At 43.6% G+C, this 20794-nt stretch overlaps 1 protein-coding gene across 9 annotated transcripts in view; it reads right to left on the bottom strand.

The window, feature by feature from the left end:
• Positions 1-3359: 3359 nt before the first annotated feature.
• Positions 3360-20794, bottom strand: part of tspoap1 (TSPO associated protein 1) — a 74148-nt gene continuing 56713 nt past the window's right edge. For 5 of the 9 annotated variants that reach the window (XM_080866155.1, XM_080866149.1, XM_080866152.1 and 2 more), the window contains 17 exons: positions 19457-19563; positions 19258-19367; positions 18297-19172; positions 17104-17255; positions 16529-17002; positions 13886-14275; positions 12626-12781; positions 11483-12292; positions 10873-10972; positions 8665-8807; positions 7897-8065; positions 7172-7240; positions 6495-6542; positions 5512-5633; positions 5355-5426; positions 5079-5183; positions 3360-4562 (listed from right to left, as the gene is read on the bottom strand). In XM_080866155.1, the coding sequence (XP_080722281.1) occupies positions 4248-4562; positions 5079-5183; positions 5355-5426; positions 5512-5633; positions 6495-6542; positions 7172-7240; positions 7897-8065; positions 8665-8807; positions 10873-10972; positions 11483-12292; positions 12626-12781; positions 13886-14275; positions 16529-17002; positions 17104-17255; positions 18297-19172; positions 19258-19367; positions 19457-19563 (4218 nt within the window). In that variant the 3' untranslated portion in view covers positions 3360-4247. Of the gene's footprint in view, positions 4563-5078; positions 5184-5354; positions 5427-5511; positions 5634-6494; positions 6545-7171; positions 7241-7896; positions 8066-8664; positions 8808-10872; positions 10973-11482; positions 12293-12625; positions 12782-13885; positions 14276-16528; positions 17003-17103; positions 17256-18296; positions 19173-19257; positions 19368-19456; positions 19564-20794 lie in introns of those variants that run through there. The other 4 variants (XM_080866151.1, XM_080866156.1, XR_013969813.1 and 1 more) reach the window with 4 other exon arrangements.

Below are 20794 nucleotides of genomic sequence, written 5' to 3'. Positions count from 1 at the left end.
GAGACAGGAAACAAAACAAAAAAGGAAAGGTCGAGGTAAAGTGTTAATGGTTGATATGCTTTGATTAATGCTAGAACTGTTTGAATTGTTTATGTTTGAAATCTTTTTTTTTTGTAAATGATTTTTGTGTGTCAGATGTGGAAAGCAAACCAAAATTTACAGTTTTTATTTTGTTCATTCTGTACTTCTTTGATTTGACTTCTAGGCAAGCAGCCTCTGTTCAGAGGTTGGCTTAGATTACTGAGGAAACACATTTGTATTTAAAACTTAAAGGTTTTGCAAAGTTTTTCTTTGAGACTATGATTGAAATTCTTAAACGTGTCTTTCGGATCTTTCTGTCCGGTCCCATTTCAATGTGATCAGAGCTGTCGTGTGTTATTGGTGGACTTATTTTAAACGCCTCCTGATCGAAGAGAACAGCTCAGACAGAAAAGCTTACTCATGGCTGCTAAAATGGCTTCCTCAAGATAGCGCTTCCTCTGGCAGTTTGCTCCAAAAACAAAACAAAAAGAACAACAAATTTTTGCCTCACAGGGTTTTTTTTTGTGTTTTTTTTTTTTTACATTTTTTTAGTTTATGTTCTTCAGAAATGTAACCAGACATCTGATGAATTTGAAATAATTGCGTGGAAACAGAAGGCACGCAAGTGTTTCAAGAGGAATCAGGAAGTGTGCTTTTTCTGGTTGAGCATGAGCAAGGGCTGCTGAGCTGTTAAGCACAGAGGTTTCAGGTCGGTCTATCTGTCAAGGGGCGGGGGAGGGGAAGGGAGGGGTGGTTGGTGTGTGTTAGTGTGTATGTGTGCAGCTGCCAGAGCAGGTGCACAAAGAACAGAGAAGTGGGAGAAGACAGAAGACGGAAGAGGAGCGGTGGATGTACAGTGCAGTCATCCATAAAGTAGAAAGCACTACTAAACTCCTCGCCACAGTGTAGTGTTTCCTACTTTATGGATGAGTGTACTGTTGGCTTCAGGGAGAGCAGAGGCCCGACATGGCGCCCCACGCAGGAAGTTGCAAAAGAGGAAGCTGCTTTGTCTCGCACGGCCACGCTCTGCCCAGAGTGTTGCAGCAGTTTGTTCACATGGGCAGCGTGCGGCACAGAGCAAAGCTTGCAACTCTTTTTCCGCTTTAGATCTCATCTGTTTCACCTATCACAAGTGCAATGTATGATCTGCTGATATGAAATAAAGATAAACATTCAAAAATCGGGACCTTGTGTTTCAGCTTCTTTTTCAAATTACCACACATGACACACACAGGTGTTTTCTGTGAAAATATACATAATTTATTGCTGTAAAAAGATCCATATTGAAAGAAACCGTCACAATTTTAATCCTTTTAGTTCTAACATCTTCATACACCGTTCCTCCATCAACACTGCCTGGGCATGCATAAGAAAAAAAAATCTGAAAAACAATATTAACAAAAAATATTTACACACGAGCTTCCAAAAATGGGTAATAAAAACATTTATATATATATTTATATATAATATAAAAAGGTAAATCTTACACTGCTTTCAAACAAATGAATGAATGAATAAATGCAGCTCAGGAAAGATTACAAAAAAAAATCTGCATTGTATGAAAATAGTCCCAACACTGTTCAGTACATACAGACAGCTCCTACAGCTCCATCTCCCGCTGCATCCACCATCTACAATTCAAAAGGGAGCCCGCAAAGACGGAGAATGTGACAGCAACATAAATAAGGCCAAACATGGGTATAACATTAGTATGCATGCAATCAATAAACATCCTGTAAACAACAGATTAAGACTAAACAAGGTCTTCGTGTAAGGCTAAATATGATCAGCTGAGCTAAAATACTGCCTACAGGGGTCCTACAACATATGGAGGGGGAGGGGGATGCCTATGTTACTACTCAGCAGGTAGAGAAATAATTGTGCATTAAAGGCCGTCAAATCCAACACAAGTACAAATGGTTGCTGTACATTTCGGCAACTGTTAAGCATCCGCCCTTGTTTTGATTCTTAAAAAAAAAGAAACACATGAAGAAGTCAGACAGTACAGCCTCGCTCTTGCCTCTGTCCCGGCTACTTCACATCTAAAGTGTCAATCCAGCCCCTGTCTTCTTTTTTTTTTTTTTTTTTAATTCTTGGCATCATCACGCTCCCTTTATTTTAACACTGACAAAATTCAAACATTCATCACATTAAAGAAAAGAAAAAGAAAATAAATAACGTGCCTCCAGCTTGAGCCTTCACTCCACCTGCCACACGGGCCTTCAAGCCAGCGCTAGTAAACCAGGGAAAGCACCGAACATTTTGGCATCTCCTGTTGCTTTTTCAACAACCACACGCTCAGCATGGAAAAGGAAAGGTGTGAAAACCTGAGAAGCTACCTAACAGCCCTGTGTGTGTGTGTGTGTCAGCACGGCTCTGTGTTTGTTCCCCTGCAGTCAAACGCAAGAGCCGCCATTGCTCAAGCTCTACTTTTTGAAGAAACTTTGACAGTATTGTGATGCAAATGTGCGAACAGAAAAACGCCGTGTGGGCTGAAGAGGGATCACGTAACACCATTCAAATTGACTACAGTTATGTGACTGCATTTACACGAGGAGGCAAAACTAAACACACATCAACAACTTATTGCAGAGTCTATCACATTACAGTAGTGCAGCTAACCACCACAGCAATGACTGAAAACTGCTCATTTTAAACGCTGTTCTAAGAAAGTGCTGCTCTGTGTGCCACATTCAAACATCACCACACCCCACAGGCTAACACTGCTCAGTATCTATGACCAGCTACAATATTTTCACAGTTTTCATTTGGGACTACAGATTAAGCAGAGCTGCAACAGTAAAGTAATTGTTTATTAATCATGACGTTTTCACACAGAGATGTTGAAGATGTTTGTGTCAAAACCCAGTTGAGCCACCATGCATGGCATGATGGCTCAACCCCCAAATACAGGGAAATAAAGTTCAAAATCTAATTATTTTTCAAGCACCTGCCTCCTCATATACAGGTTAGTCCCACAGACACAAAGCAGGAAGTGGGCTGAAAGGGGTCACACATGAGTTTATTCTAGTTTAGCTTCTCAAACATAATCACTGACTCTTCTTCTCTTCTTTTGGAGTCGCACTGAGCTGCAGGGATCTAACGGGCATCCCCCTGGTTTTAAACTAAATGACTGACCGATTAATCAACAAATACTTCATTCAGTTGCAGCTCTGTTGGCTACTGCTCATTTCTGCACACTAACACTCACACACAGATGGCAAACAAGTAACAGTTAGGTCAGTTATGACTGTTGACACAGCCATCAAGAGTTCCTGTATTAATGTCTGAGAAAGGCAACTGTTTTCAGTCTCACCAGCGATTGTGTGGCTTCATCCACACACACACACACACACACACACACACACACACACACACACACACACACACACACACACACACACACACACACACACACACACACACACACACACACACATGCCAAAGAAGGAGAACCCTTCACATTCTTTACATTGAACGCCAACAAACAGTCAGGACTGTTAACCACAAACGCCACGATGTCTTAGCTCTAAACTACACATACCAAAGTGGATCCTTGCTGTCTCTGACAGCTCTAAACCTCGAATTTTACGCCCCGATGCCACTTCATGCGGTGTGACCACTGTTAGGGCAGGAATCCGATACAAATAAATATCATGTTCTGTACAAAGTAATGTATAAATACTCTTAAAGACAAGAAACACAGAGAGAAGCATCCATTCAGGATAGATAGTGCATTCTTAATAATGACACAGAGGAAGAGACGGTGTGCTGCCTCTGTCTGTTTGTTTCAAATAATAAATAAAGTGGCACCAGTACACGAGCATTAAAGCTAACACTTCATTAGCTGTCTCTGAGTTGGGATGACGTCTTCTCTGTTCCGTATTGACTGTTCTAAATAAAGTCAGTCCTAAAGGAGATTCAAACTGCTTTAAAGCCTCCAATGAGTTGAAATTTTGCAAATGCTCAGATTATTAGGAAGTAATTGCTCACTTCAACATGCATCTATACATGCTCTTGTGATGCCGTTGGGTGTTTTAGGGTATTCTATATTTAACAGCTGGTCTACCAGTGCTCTAAGGCAAATGTAGAACTACTGACAGTTAAAGCATCAATTATTAGATCTGATAGCTGCTAACTGCACCGACTACCAACTGAGAATTACAGTTACAGAAAAAGTGCTTTTAATGTGACACAAGTGTTGTGTGTCAGATGTCCAAAGTTTGTCATTCTTTCTTGCTGGATCCCAGCTTTTTGAACAGCTTCTTGCCTTTGGAGAAAAAACCTTTTTTCTTCTTTCCTTGCACAGAAGATTCGGCCTGTGCAGGGCTGTCCACAGGACGGGGGTCTGAGGCCTTCACTACAGCTGGGCCCAGAGCAGGGTCCAGGTCTAACGTGGGGCTTGCAGTGGGTGCCAATTGGGGTTGTAGATCTGTGTGCTCTGTCATGGCGGGGCAAGCAGGTTCAGTTTGAGGGGGCAAAGATTCTTCTAGTGTTGATGGCCCAGATTCCTGTGGCTCTGTGGAAGACGTCCAAGCATCCTAGGAAAAAAGGAAATCAAGAGTTTAAAAAGCAGCAAAGCAAAACACTGTTGAAGTTCATTTACACAACATGGGCTCATCATTTCTTCTATTAGAATTAATATTTGATAAAGGAAACAGTAACAGGGAGACACAGAGGAAGAAAGATTTCAACTCATCCTGTGGTTCACATTTAGGGGCAGGATCACAGAAGCAGTGTACAGCTACGGGTTGAGAAGGTTTTAAGGAGGAAGTAAACAGACAGCGAGAGCGTTGATCGCCTAGAAACACTTACGATCAAGTCTCAAAGTGTACAGAACGTTTTTGCTTCTGGAAAAGGCCATGCAGGAAACAGTGAGATGAAAGAAATGTGACAGAGCAGAATTAATGAAACAAAACAGGTTTAAAGAAACAACAAACTCAACAACCAGAAATTAGACATACTTGTGAGTGATAACAAAAAGAAACACAGAAATCTGGGATGTCAGTGACTTGTAACCATGTAGGTCAGGCCATTGCCCACAGTTTCAAAGCTACCTGTGACTCTTTCTTGGGTTCAGGTGCAGGCTGCACAGGAGCATCATCTGGGACGGCCTGCAGGAAGTTGGAGGGGACGAGGCCTCTGTGGCCATTTAAGTCACCCTGAAAGAGAAGGTGGTAATTTGATGAAATGCACTCTCTACTACAAAGGTATTTTATAAGTGGTACAGCTACAGCCAGTAAAGTTAAGTTTTAAGCAAAGTAAAGTTAAACGTTTTAAGAGCCACATAATATTGCAGTCATGTCAGATCTCCTAGTCATTTTCAGACTTACGTAGAAGAAGCCATCTTCGTCCATGTCACCAAACACATGTATGATATCTCCAGCACTGAAGGTCAGCTCAGCCTGGACAGGGGCATAACAAACAGAGCAGGTAATCAGCAAACATTTCAGCCCCATAAAGCAAAAAGAAAGCATCTGCAGTCCTAACCTCTATGTCGGTGTTGGGGGAGCTCTCTCGTGGGTCATAATCAAAGATGGCGACCATCCTTCGGGCTCCTGGGGCTGGCTTCCCCACAGCTGCAGTGGCTGAGGGATCCACCTGGCTGGGATCTGTCAGCCAATGAGAAAGGGGGGTGGGTGGACAAACACTTTTTTTAGTACAGAGTCCTGAAAATGGGCATTTCCAATAAACTGATCGTGTACGTACATTCGACTCGCTCAGCATCATGCTCAGCTGAAGGAAAGTCACATCAGAACAACAAGAACAGAAGATTAGCAGAGAGAGTTAGCATTTGTAATTCATGAAAAAGGTGATGGCAGCCTGAACTGTGCTGCCCCATTAAACATAAGTCGGAGCAAATATTTATCCTGAGGCGGGGAGAGTAAATTACTCTGCAACACTGTTAGCAAAAATGGAGACAAATGGATGTTATTAGATGAAAAGAAGGGACAGAAGGGACTGTTTGACCTTTATAACTAAGGGTTAATGATAAGCCGTTAAAGAGTAACTATTATGTGATATTTAATCTTTGTATGATCCACAGTTGCTCTCACACTGGGAATCAGTGGAGCCTCTCAGTTCAACCATTGGCTGAAACAAGCTGCTTTTAACTCCTTTCACCCTCCCTCTTCTGATTGGCTGCCCCTTGCAAGCAGATGATTTCCCCTGCATTTGATGCATTTTCAACTCAAAGAAGATGAATTTATTGTTAGTGTTCCTTACTTTTAATGGGTTTAAAGGCCAAGAGTCAAACGTACTCTAAAAAGGATGAATGAAGGCGACATGATCAGCAACTCTGAATACAGTTCTCATGTTTACAACCATTAAAAAAAACAAAACAAAAAGAAAATAGAAAATAACAGAAAATAACTCCAGCTGCAGCAGCAGGTAAAGGCATGCTGTCCTCCAGGGCACACTGAAACAGTCACCTGATCATGCAGGTGCAAACGGAGGCGGGCAGAGCTACAAACCTTGACTGGAGGAGTTTACACTCTCCTCGCAGATGTCTGCAGACTTGACTGGAAGAGACGGGGTGAAGGGAAAAGAGTACAGGAAGAGTCACAGAATGACACAAGGCACTGTCTGAAAATAATCCTGCAGGTCATCACACAGGCAGCACGCAAAGTCACAGGTGGAGCGCAGAGGGGAATGGATGTTTCAACAAAGTGATCTGTAGGTGACCATGTAATTCAACTGTGACACAGGAGCAGGAGACAAAAACCTTCTTTGAGGTTCTTAATGAATTAGCAACACATGGCAACATCCTGCTACTATATCCGTGTATTACATGCATAGCCAATGACAGGACTCATGTATGTGTCTTTGAACTTTTGAAAAGCTGTTGCACACTTAACCTGTGGAGAGATGGTAGCATAAACAGCCTTTAAATACTTGGCTTTAATTGTAAAGTACGAAACTACTCGACAGATACTCCATTCATAATGGAAGTATTTGCCCACAATTCTAGGAAGCTGTCTGAATTCATTACTTGAGTAGCTGGTTTAAAAATCCCCCATGCCCCAGTTGCTGAATGGCAGGCAGCAAACTGAAAGAGCAAAATCTAAAGTGAAAGAGACAGAAAAAGAAGCAAACCAGAAGGGAGGATAAAGGAGAGAAGCGGGTGGCCGCAATCTGCAGCGAGACACACCTTTTTTGGATCGTCTCGGTTTCGGCGGTGGAACGGGGCGACGTGGAAGCTGTGCGTGTGTGCGAGTGCCTTAATGGAGTTTTAGAAAGGAAAACCAAATAATAATAATAATAAAAAAAGAAACACAGATGTAATTTTTGAGAGCAGCAGACCACATAAAGTAGACAATGAAAAGCCAGTGGAGAGCTATTTAACACATGAGAGCCAGTGAGCAGCTGACACAGCAGTGACAAGTGGAAGTGAAAAGGTTAAACCATCTGCAACAGCACAGCTCTGGGTACAAAGCAGGAAACAGAAGCAAAGTGTTAGCTTGATTCTGTTCGGTTGCTTGCCACAGAGACTTTGCCTCCCATTTCATTTTTAGACTCCTGCAATGGTTACTATTACCTTATTAGCAGAAAGAACATAAGAACATATTCAATATTTTGGGCCAATTTTAAATCAACTTAAAACCAACTGTCAGATGTTCTCCAGAAAATGAAGACATCAACAGAAGGATTGAAAATGACGGATATTTTAAAGTCACTTTTCAAAACATTGAAGTTTTGCAACAATTGTGCTGCCATTTTCACTTCCCACTCAAACATGAACAGGGATGATATAATGAGTAAAATATTAGCATTTACATCATCAGTAACAGACAACCAAATCACCTTTAAATGGCAAAACAACAGAACTAATACTGCTGTGTTGGGGGAAAATGTCTGACTAACACAGTCACATACCTATCTTCTCTATGGAAACTGCTGTGGATAAGAAGCCCTGCTGCAGCAGCTGCTGCCGGGTCTCCTCATCCTCCACTTGGATCTCAGACACCATGTTACATGGCACATAGCCCAGACAACCGCCTGACTCTCCTCGATAGAACCCATCTGCATCTTTATCTCCATAAACCTGAAGGAGGAGGAAATGTATCAACTAAAATGAGTTGTTTTAACTGATGGCATATAGATTTTATACAGGTCAGCATTACATTAATACTCTAGAATGAAATGGGTGCATTAAATGTCCCTCTAATGTGCAAGCTGCATTATCCTCTGAGCTACAATTTGCACAACCAACATCAAAATCAGCCTTTTTAAAATACATTTTCAAATCTTTGCAAATAAAGATAAAAACCAAACAATGTTAAAAGGATGAATTACATTCAGGCCTCATTAAAGCCATAATCACTTCTTGTTATGAAACCTTCAGCAGCGTGATAATTACTTTAATCTGTGGTTTCCACTATTTCAGTATGCAGATTTCTGTCACTCTGTTGCAAGACAAGCAGGCCAGCAGTTTTTTGGTTAATGCTCCCTAGCGTGTTAGCTCATGTAACCATAACCTAAACTAATGGGGATGATAACAAAGAAGGCTTTAAGGCTTGTGAATAACCCACAGCAACCCTGGCAACTATACAAACATGCAGATTGAGCTGCATGTCTAAAACAGGAATGCTGTGAAATCAGAACATGCTGAGCCATCAGGGCCTGAGCAGTGTGTGGACATACTTTGATGATTTGTCCTTCGCTGAAGGGAAGCTCCTCCTCAGCAGCGTCAGGATTGGGTGACATACTGGCAGGGTCATATGAAAAGAGGGCCACAAAGATGCGTATGTCACTGTCTCCTTTCGTCTTTGGTGATTCCACACCACCTGCGCGCACGCGCGCGCGCACACACACACACACACACACACACACACAAATATGATTAGAAAATTGCTCTAATATATACAAATAGTTATAAATATCCAGAATATTACAGATTAAATATATTCTGTAAAACTTTGTTATTTTACTGTAGAGTATGTGCAAAGGGTGTAACTATTGCATTGTGTAGTGTACATTAGATGGAGGAGTTGTACAGGGAGATATGCATAGGCACGAACAATTTCCTGTGTTGTTCAGTGTTGTATTTGGGTAATCTCAGTCTCTCACTGAACGTGCTCCTATGACTGGCCAGCATCTTCTGGAGTGGTTGAGAGGTCTTGCCTAGTATTGTCCTTATCTTGGACAACATCCGCCTATCCGACACCTTAAGGGAGTCCAGCTCCATCCCCACAACATTATGGCCAATCAGTCTGTTGGCATCTGCGATCCTCAATCTGCTCCCCCGACATGCTAAAGCTCTCTAGATGGCACTGGCTACAACAGACTCATAAAAACAGTTGTTGAAAGACTTCAGCCGGCTCAGAAAATAGAGATGACACTGGACCTTCCTGTAGAGTGCAGTGGTGCTTTTAACCCAGTCCAGTTTATTATCTATGTGTACTACGAGGCATTTATAATCCTCCACAGTGTCCATATCGACCCCCTGGATTGAAACTGGGTCACAGGTTTCCTGGTCTTTCTAAAGTCCACAATCAATTCTTTGGTCTTTGTCACGTTGAGCTGCAGATAATTCAGCTCGCTCCACGGGACAAGGGAGTCAACCGCACACTTGTATCATTAAATGATACCAACAGTGTACATAACTCTCATTCTGAATTAGTTACTTTGTGGAAGTATTTCCCTTTAATCCCATGCAATTTATTTTATAGGTATTAAGATGCAATTCTCTCTTACTATTATAATATTGGCTATTTCAACACAACAGAGTTTGCAGAGCAGCCGTGCTTAGCTTGCAATGAATTCTGCAAATAGAACTGCAAGCTTGCACCTCCCCCACTGCCCACCAACTGCGTTGCCATGAGCAGCGTTCGCCTAGCACTGGCATGTCCTTAAAAGAGGTAATCAAGCTAAACCACTGATCCTAAGCTGTGTGAGCCATTTGACAAACGTGCACACGCTCACAAACTCCAACTGTGGAATAAGGTGTCTGACCCACTCTCCAGTTTAACTTTCAACACCTTTACTTGCAGACCAAACCTAACATGTAAAAAACAGTCCTAGTATAATTTTAGAGGTGCTTTTAATACAGTGCAAACTACGCAAAGCAGGCAACAGATACGCACTATTGCACAAAAGATTCCAGCAGTGTGATTAAAAGCACTGCCACTGAAGCCTATGTGACAGCAAGAGACAAATTTGAAGAGCTGTAGTGAGGCTTTAAGCTGCACTCAAGAGATGCGTTCTCTATCTCATTAGAGAGAATCAGCCCATCTGTGGCAAGAGTCACGGGCAGACGACTCGCACACTTTCACATCCTCACTGATTTTCTAGTAGATAGAACAGAACTTCTCCCTAAGCCCTTCCTCTTATCTGTGCACGTGTTCACTTGCGCATATATGTGTGCAGTCAACTGTGTATTTATCAGAACAGCCAGGTTTGCTAACTCAAAGGGCAACTTGTTGAATCAACAATGGGAAGCAAGTGAGACGAGATCTGGAGGAAAGAAGAGAAAAGCAGAGGGGTGTGTACGTCCAAACTGCGAGCCATTTCTCTGCTGGCTAATCGAGGTTACTATTTTAATGTCTGTCACTTCCTCCTGTCATGACAAGCCACTTTAGGTTAAGCCGGTTCTCAGCTTAGCGGCCTCTCTCTCTCTCACTTCACTCCACTGCAGCTACAGCACCTCCTTCTCCCTAAACCCCCACCCCACCCCCCTCCTTCCTACACAAGGTGCTAATCTGACTACCTCCATGTGAGAGAGGGGGAGGTTTGCCAACAGAAACCACAGGTGTGTCAGCACCGTCTCACACCCACTGTTTTCGGTTAAGAAAAGAGAAAGCAATGAGAAAGAGGGGAAGCACAAACACGAAAGGGGAAAAGGCCTCTGACCTTTGAGATTCCTAGCCTGCAAGCATGCGGGTTTACAGGAAAGCTCTGCTTGGCCTCTCCATGATGGACGTGCTTCAGCTGGAGGGATCTGGCTGACCTCCTGCTCAAGAATCAAAAAAGAGAAAAGAAATATGAGGTATGATGTTTAAGCACTACATGGGAGGAGAGGAAAATTATTAAACTGTTTCTTATTGGAGCAGAGATCAGAGTCACATCTAATATATAACACACTCCAGGGTATTCTACATGCATGCAACATAAGCATATTATTTTCTTGCACTGCAGCAGTATTAGCAGACGCACACCCACGCACCAAAGCACACTGACTGTAAACGAATGCAAGACAAGGCAGTCTGGACTAGTTTAAAACACAGAGATGGGGTTTCAATGTGCAGGAGAATAGGAAAGCAGCAGGAATGAGTGCAGTCACGCAGAGGGGGAACATTAGCTGAATCCACTCGGTAGCAATGTATTGTGTGTAGCCATGTATTGGCAAAGTCTATTGAGTGGGAGGGTTATGAGTTTTCCTCTAAAGAGCTCAAGGGTTGATTAGCACAACTACAGAGGAGAGGATGGGTCTGGGACGGCACACCAGCGGACCAACATTTACCAGCGGATCAGCCTTCGGCCCTCGGCGCTGAGGAGGTCTGCTGTGCTCCATTTGGGCCCCCTCTACCCACCATTCAGAGCTCATCTGCTGCACCACCACCTCCCTAGGAGTATATTCCACAGGCTCCTCATTGTCATCTGTACCGTACTCAACATCAATCTCCACCCCAGGACTAATGGGTGACTTCATAGTTCGTACTGTTTTGCTGACTGGGTAGGGTCTTGGTGGGGTAGGGCCATCACCGGGGTTGGCCGCAGCGGCAACGGCCATCTGACTCCTGAGCATGGCCTCCCTCCTAAGGCGGTCACCTAGCCCTCGAAGCAGTGTTTTGTCTTTGCTAGTGTGGGTTGGCCGAGGAGGACAGTGGGCAGAGACCCGTCTGTTGGCAGGACCCTCATATAAACTTGTGTCTTCTGCTTCCGGATAACTGACGGTGTCCACCGTTTCTGCATAGTGTACTCTGTGCTGTGTCTTAGGCTTGACCTGCAAGGCCCCGTGTTTGGGTAAAGGCTCTTTAATTAGGGATCTGGGTTCCTGGTTGAGGTGGTGATGGTGAGGGGGGATTTGTGGGTGTGAGTTACGGTGATGTGGAGGGCCAGGATGGAGGTGTTCTGGGTTTCTGGAGTGGAGGTGGGTGAGCTGTGGCTGATGCTGGCTGCGGCGACTTAAATGCTCTTCTTGACTGCTGTCGTCCTCCTCTGTCATCTCGGGGATGCTGAACAGCTGCTTGTTGGGGTAGACATAAGGAGGCAACTTAAGGATCTTTTCAAGAACTTCCTCATCACTGTCTGGAGCCTCCAACTTACACAACTGCAAGGGCCACAGTTTTATTCATACAAGATTGGTTCGGTGAAGGTAGGATGGAACATTATAATGTTCAGTGAAAATAAAGCAAGTGCAGACAAAACGGATGAGAACGCCACCATGAAGAAGGAAGAGAAATGAAAGAGGAAGGAAAAAACCAAGAATCACAATCAGACACAATCATGATTCCAACAGAAGAAACAAGGCCTCAAAATGAGAACTAAACTCTGGAAGAAAAATTAAAAGAAGCATGTTTCATTTAAAAAGCAGAACTTGGAAAGTATCTCTGCAAACAAGCATGTGTATAGCTGCGGTCATAGTACGAAATAATTTCTTTACCCTGTTAGCTCCAATTGTGCATCCCCTTGCCTGTACTTCACCGAGGTGGTCAGAGTAAAAGTCCTCTTCCTCTTCTTCCAGGATGTCTGACAGATCTGAGTGGCTGTTGTCTGCATGGTAGTCACTGGGAGGTTCAACAATCCCTCTGACATAACTCTGAGGAAACATTACATCATGCACAGAATGAAATAATATCTATGCATCACAGCTTGAAAGGGCGCAAACGATTGCATATACAAGACTAGAGCATGGAAGGTGTTTATATGGCCTTGGCTCCATGCATCAACGCATCAATCAATATGTTCAATATGGTCTTAAATTTGCAGCCAATTTATTAACTTTTAATTATTTAGGGCTTCTTAATAAGTGCGTAAAACAAAAAACTTGACATGTTGAGAGTTGATGTTGTTCTTCTACTTTCTGCAACTCCCTTTAGGGCTCACCACAACAGATCACCTGCCTCCATCTCACCCTACACCTACTATCCTCTTCTGTCACACCAGCCACCCTCTTCGTGTCCTCTTTAGCCACATCCATGAACATCATCTTGGTCTTCCTCATTTTCTCCTACCTGGCAGCTCCATCTTTAACATCTTTTGTCCAATATGTCCACTATCCCTCCTCTGCACATGTCCAAGCTACCTCAGCCTTGTCTCCACAACAATCCCACCTCCGTCTGATAGACATATATCCAATCTTGTATATTCTGGCCACTCACAAATACATCTTAGCACCTTTAACTCCGTCACCTCCAGGTACACGTCCTGTTTATTTTAAAGTCTGCATATATGAAACACTTTCTATTGGTTGGTTATGGAAACTACGAGTTGTGAGTCTTGATGCATGCTCAATCATCCAGATAAGGAAATCTCAAAAAGTTGATTCTGTTCATTTGCACAAAGTGTTTTCAATGGAAGAAACGTTTCGCCACTCATCCAAGTGACTTCTTCAGTCTCCACAAGTTTGGAGTATAAAAAATATCTGTAGCCTACGACTTCTTGAGTAATACAACAGAATCTCAGGCTAAGATGTTGACTGCTGAGTGTCTTTGTGGGTAATGTTGCAATGGCAGAGCAATATCCTTTAAATGCCTTATTCCTTCAAATCTGATTTCACCAAGTATGACATATAATCTACACTGAAGTTAGGTGCACCTCTGAATACCTAAACTATAATCAGATTCAATAAACAGACACTTAGAGTACATGTTACATTTAATTTTGTAGTAAACAGCAATAACCCAGTTAAAACAAGGCTGACCTGTTGCCTCCTGCAGTACACTGGGTCTTGGTCCTGTGTCAGGAACTCCTCGATGGACACCAAGCGGGTATTTTCATGCTCCTCCTCTACCTCTGACTCCAGAGGAGAAGTGCTGGGGGGACGGATGAGGTTAGTGTCCTGAGGGTTAAGGAGATCTGTAATTGGGGCTTTGGGTGGTGTAGGGATGCGTTCAGGGGTCCCAAGCTTGGCACTGGGGTCCTCGATGAACTCTGTGATAGATGGGAATGGACGTATAGTTCCAGGGCTGTCGGTGTCTCTGTGCTGCTCCAACACAGGTGCTGCTGCTGCCACTGATGGAGCCTGAGCAGGTGTCGGTGACGCTACTGGAGATGGCTGAGGTGCTGAGTTGGCCGGGGAGGTCACATTAACCTGGAAATGGAAAAAAATAGTCAGACAAAGGTGTTTATTATTCTGTCTGTCAAAAAGGACAGGACGCCTCAATCTAGCGTATTATTTACACTTTGGCAAACTGCAGCCATTAACAATATGCTGGATTATCTAGTCAAGTCAAGTCAAGAAAGCCTTTATTTGTCACATGCAAGTTGCCCTGCAGCGAAATGGGTCCCCCCCCCCCCCCCGACCTTACATACACAACACAGACATCACATGGGGAGACAGGTCGGAGACCGGTAGTATTATGGAAAAACACTGAAATGTACAATACAATGGGCAAGACGAGGAGGGGGAAAAAGAGACCTCTACTCATGCTGGGCTCCTATGGGGGGACAGCATGAGAACAGAAAACAAAAAAACTCCTCTGCACAAAGAGCACATAAATGTCCACATCACAACATCATGAAGCATGTGACAAGCAACAGGGGTGGGTAAGGGGTGAGAAGTAAGCCGATCCAGACACAGCCATCCTGCCCTGCAGCTATTCATCCAGCGCCGGGCCCAGACCTGCCGTCCGACTCGGCCTTGGAGATAAGCGTACAAGGGCGTTTGGAACAAAGAGTCTAAACACAGTTTGTTATCAGGGGAGAAATTGTTTGTTATGTTCAGCTCCAGCCTTGAGACCGCAGCTGGCGCCGATATGGTAGCCGCATGAAATAATGGTGGTGTTCTTGCTTTAGTGCGAACCACTGCATGTCAATTTTACAGTCGATCTAATGTCCATCACTGGTTCCTCACCATTCCCGTTGGAGAGCCGTGAGCCTCTCCACGATGTTATCCAGCTACACCGAGATGTTATCCAGTTTGGTCATAGAGCATGAGTGTTCACGACAGCTGTGAGCCTCTCCAAGATGTTGTCAGATGTTGTCAGAGTCTCAGCACTCACAGCAGCCGCAAGCTTCTCCAAGATGTCATTCGTGCTGCGTCTAATGAGCCCATTCTGAGAAGCCACGGCTCGCTCCATCGTTCCAATCAACATAGCGGGCAGCCTTGTGGGGATTTGAACAGCTGTTTCCGCTTTCTTTATTCTTTGATAAGCCAGGGCCAAGCCAGGGCCAAGCCAGGGCCAAGCAAGGGCCAAGCCAGCGCCGATCAGCAAGAACCCTGTTATCATGATTCCAAAAAGACAGATGTCTTCAATGGGCTCTCCCGAACCCAGGCTTCTCGTCGAGAAGAGTGTGTCATTTGCATTCAGGGACCAGTTGATCAAATCCATAATTCCTTTTTTAGGTTTTAGAAAACAGACTCTGAGACTCTTCCAGGGTAGAGGGAGAGAAGCAGACAAGACTAGACAGAGACATGAGAAAGCCAAGCAGGAAAGATAAGGGAAGGGAGAGGGAGAAAGTGCGACCGCCTTTGTCAAGAGCCAGAGATATCTATTAGTGGTTACAAACAAATTGTGAACTCATGTAGTGAAGGTAAAGTGCTACAGTTCCCTTCAGGCACCTATTGTGCTTTTCCTTATTTTGTATGATATAAACACTGCTGCAATGATTGATGCTCATATTACACATGGCTTCAGTTGAATTAATGATGCATGTAATTCATTTTTAGTCTTTATTTTGGCTCCATATAAAAGTGGGGAAATTCATGTGTTCCAGCAGCACAGTCCAGAGGCAGATGGAGCATGAGGATTCACACAAAAGTTAAAATAAAAAACAAGAAATGTGCAGTGTGAAGGCCAAATTTGGAAGATAAGAAAAAAAGAATACTGTACAGTTATATATAGTATAGTTAAAAATAGCATACTCAGATTCAAAGAAATGCACAGCTAAGTAGGATAATTTTTTAAAAAGATATACAAAAAGTGCTGTGAAAAATCTGCTTTATCTCCTAGGACCTGTCCATGTGGACATCACATTTTGGGTTGTCTAGACCAAAATACTAAATTTTGCTCTATGAGGGCCTGATATCCACTAACGAGGACATTATACTGCCACTGTTCTATCGAAAATTAAAGCAAATGTCCTCATATGTGGATCTCATTTTTCTCAGAAACAAAAATCTGATTTAAAAAAATTCACGTAATTCTTTGTTTTTACATTCACCAGGTCCCAATCAGGCCAAATAGCAAAGAGAAATTAAAAATGCATGCCATGAAAGAGTTTGGGTCTTAGGAGGTTAAAACAACAATGACAGACTGTTTACAGGAAATTGAAAAACTGCGTATCTATTACTATCACCTTCAAGGGGCTCTCATATATAGGAGGATGGAAGAGTATGGCTCACCACTGGGGTAATGGTGGAGGCTACAGATAATGTGACCTCGCCAACAGCCAAGGCAGCAGCAGATGAAGGGTTGGCCCAGGCCTTCACGTATGAGGAAGACGAGAGTTCTTCTGAACGGAGGGCAGAAGGTGAGTTGGCAGCAGCCTCCACTGTGAGGCCAGTGATATGTATCTCTGATGGCAAAGAGCTGTGCAGCGTGGACACTTTGGCAGCAGAGTTTCCATAGGATGGTGAAGGGGGCAGGTTACTGGGACCTACTGGAGTACAGGGCAGAGGTGGCAGAAGTGGGGCAGTGACAGCTGGGCCTGCCATGATGGCAGCCAGCTTTGAGGGCACATTAACCGGCAGAGAGTCACAGGACTCCCCATGGGCGGATGTGGTGCGGACAGTGAGCTCCTGAGCTGCCAGCAGGGAGTGGATCTGAGAGGGACCCAGGAGGGCACTACCAGCTGTTGGGGAAGACACCTCAAGCACCTTGGATAGAAGAACGATAATCAGACTTTGGTTAAATATTTGAATACTGTCTTAAAATCAAGATTACAATTTTAAGTTTAAAACAGACATGAAGTTCTTGCCTTCTTTGCGTCAGCATATATAGTGTATCCAGTTACACGGACTCCGTTGGAGGTCCCTGCAGCATCTATAGTGACTGGTAGCCAGCTGATGAGAGCAATTCCAGGAGATGGACCATGCTCCAGCTGAACATCCAGAGGAGCATCGGGGGGGCCTGCAGAGATTTAAAACATCACAGCAAAATAAAGAGAAGCATGTCAAAAACTGAACATAGGACTGAGTAAATGACTCATACTGAAAATACAAAGCTTTGGAGGAGGAATAATGTTTACTATGGGGACATGTTTCTACCAAGAAAGTTGCCATCTATTACTCTAATGGCCACTAGAAAACCATATACCTGAAATCCCAGACTGAGGGCATGGAACTTAAGCAAATTTGAAGGATCATTTGGAGAGATGCAACTCAAATATATATCACACTGATGATTATACATTATATAGCGTAGTTCATTTCTGAAATCTTAAATACTATTGCCTGGCAAAACGGTACCAACTTCATATGAGTCCATAATTAAAAACACAAAGCATGAACAGTGACTATACTAACATACTATTGTAAGCTTACTTATTTACAAGAGTAAATAAATCCACAGGATCTTTGAAACCTCTCTTCCCTTCACTGTTAACATAATGTAGAAATCAGTAGAAATACTGATATAAAAATGATGCATTGCTTCACGCTGCATTTTCACACTGTCTTTATTTTGCTTACAGTCTTGATTTTCATCTTCATTTGGGTTGCCTGTACCAGCAGTACAGTCATGTGAGGTGTTCCCTACAATCATTAATGATGTAACTCTCTCACCAATTTGATGGGGACACGTTGCCAAGAGCAAAGTGACATGTACATATGATTAGACTTAAAAGTCTTAAGGAAGCTGGCTTGATAAATTATCTAGCCAAAGCTCTGGTAAGATGTTGCAAAGATTCAGGAAAACACAGACAAATAAAATGATTTGAAAGGTCTTGAGTTCATTATACAAGTTCAGATTAAATAATCATCTTACTGGATATATGCGATGATTTGTCTGAGTTTATAGAGGTATAGAATTAATCTGCAAAAACCCCCATCTTTGAGTCTGAACGAACCTTACATGTGTTCCATTTACACACGTCCATCTTAAATGCTTTTACCACGTGTGATACCGGAAATCGTGACAAGCCGTCAGAAAGATAAAAGAGTAAGTCCTGACCTGCCATCAGTGTGGTGAAGGTGATCGTTGCACTTCTGTGTTCACGTCGCTCCACGGGTAACTCCCATGGCGTGCGGTGTGGCCGTGCCTCCACTTTGACGGTGTACTGCAGGCTGGGCAATAGGTTATTGAGGCACAGCGAGTAGCAGCCAGCCTTCACCAGCTCACACTCCTCGTCATTCAAGGACACAATGTGCACATAGTTACTGTTGCTGGGCAGCCAGGTCAGGTTGGCATTGGTAGCAGTGATCCTCTCCACGCGCAGTTGCGTGGGCGCCACGGAAACATCCCGACCGACCAGCATGCTGCAGCGGAGCTGGTCCGAGAGACCCTTCTCTGTCAGGCTTTGGACCGACACACGATAGGCCTTGAGGTTTATGTCTAGCCGCTCCAGCACTGCTTTGGTCTGGGCACCGAAGGGCACATTGAGCCGCAGCTCCTGGTCCACATACACATTATAGCTCCACACATTGCCCCACCCAGCCGGCACCAACGGAGGGTCCCAGCCGATGATGATACTCTTGGCAAGCTGCTTGATGAGGGTGAGCTTACGTGGGTAAGGCACAATGTCCACTCCCACCTCTTCCAAGTCCAAGTCTAGGCCGTTGGTGAGGGGGGCTGGGACAGCCAAGGCTGATGCTGAATCTGAGGGGGCTGAGGCAGGGCCAGAGGCAGCAGAGGCCTCTGTCCTCTCTGAGGTGCTGACACCCACGTGGAGACGATGCTGGTGGATGGCACTGTGCAGGCTGCTGTCTATCAGCGAGTTATGGGACATGTCCACCATCTCTGGGTGATGAGTGCTCATGACATCGTCGTCTGAAACACGTTCCACAAAGTTAGAGGGGACCAGCCCTCTCCGTCCGTCCATCAGTTCGCCTGAAAGGAGCCACCATAAAACACTGTCCTACAGACCGGAAAGTAAAGATTTGTAGATTTACAAAAAAATGACAAGATCCCATACCTTCATAGAAGCCATCATCATCCATGTCTCCATATACATAGATGTATTCTCCAGCAGTGAGTGGTAGCTCCACCTCAGGATTGTCATTGGGACCATCATAAGGATTATAGCTGGGGGAGATAAAAATTTTCCATGAAATCGTTTCCATCACATACTTTCATGTTCACCAGAACAACCCCTGTGTTAGTTAATTACTTACCTGTATCTTGCAATAAACACCTGAAGCTTTGCTGCTCCTCTGCTGGCTGGGCAAGGTGCTGGGGCTATGTCAATGTCCAACTCCTCTACTTCACTGGCTGTGTCCACCTGAGAACAGCATGAACAGAGAGACAGTCACCTGACATATCTAAAAAGAACAGGCTAAAAGTAAAGTAAGAGCAAAGTTAAATGGTTTTTAGTCTTTAGTAATAAAGTAAATCTATAGGACTGCAGTTGCAATAAAAGTGAGGTAACTAGGATGACCAAGCACTGTGCTGTAAGTGCCACAATTTGCTACGTACACAAATCAAAATCTTCTGCAAGCTAACACAATGGTCCTGGAACAAGTCTTTCCCTATAGGTCAGATATCTTTCAAAGTTTATTACAGAGAGGTGTTTTAGAAGCTGTTTCTACTGCTTAATTTACTCCATTTATTGTTGCGGCTGACCTAAACAAGTGAATTTCTTTAGTGGAAATTCTTAACCTATTTTAGCCAGCATGAACTCTTTCTTCTGTATCAAGATGTCCTTTATTTTCTTGCCAAAAGGAGAGCACATTTCACGAGTATGATATGCTTTACACATATTATCTTAAAAGGCCACAAGATAAAGCCATGCCTGTTTGGAAATGACTGCAAAGAAAATCACTTTGTTTGCGAGTGACTTTTTGCCCTTTTTATTGAATACAAACAGGAACAGAACTACTACAGAGCTAGTTAATACCTGGTATAAATGGCTACCTGCAAGAAATAACAGCACTTTTTAAGGATAATCACAAACAACTACTGTATACCCTTTATAATCCACAGAGCTGAGTGGATTATCTCACTAAATATGAGCTCTATTGATTGTATGCAGTCGAGTGACTGGATAAAAAGACCACCAGGCTGCATAGCATGCAGGACCACACACCGGCAGGACAAACATGCTAAATATTTTGGAGCAAAACCAAAATACTCCACTGGACTCTTCTGTTACAGTGTGCACTAACGTGAGATGACAACAAGTTTAAGGAGAGCTTTTTAATCCATTAAATCCATGCAAACAGTGTAGTAATCTCGATCTGCTTTCATGTGTGCCGAAACAAAGAAGGAGAATATCAGGATGAAGAGATGAAGTGCTTCAAACTAGGGCTGCCACGATTAGTCGACTAGTCACGATTACGTCGACTATCAAAATCGTCGACGACTGATTTAATAGTCGACGCGTCGTTTGAAGCTTTGTAAGATCACAAAAGACGCAGGAATAAGTGGCAGGATTTAAGAGTGTAATAACGGACTGGAACAGAAGATGGCAGCACAGCATGTACAAGGATGCCAGCTGCCGTTAAACCCCGAAG

This window comes from Rhamphochromis sp. 'chilingali', assembly GCF_963969265.1.
Source record: "Rhamphochromis sp. 'chilingali' genome assembly, chromosome: 19".
Classification (NCBI taxonomy): domain Eukaryota; kingdom Metazoa; phylum Chordata; class Actinopteri; order Cichliformes; family Cichlidae; genus Rhamphochromis; species Rhamphochromis sp. 'chilingali'.
This window is presented reverse-complemented; position numbering and strand designations above follow the sequence as displayed.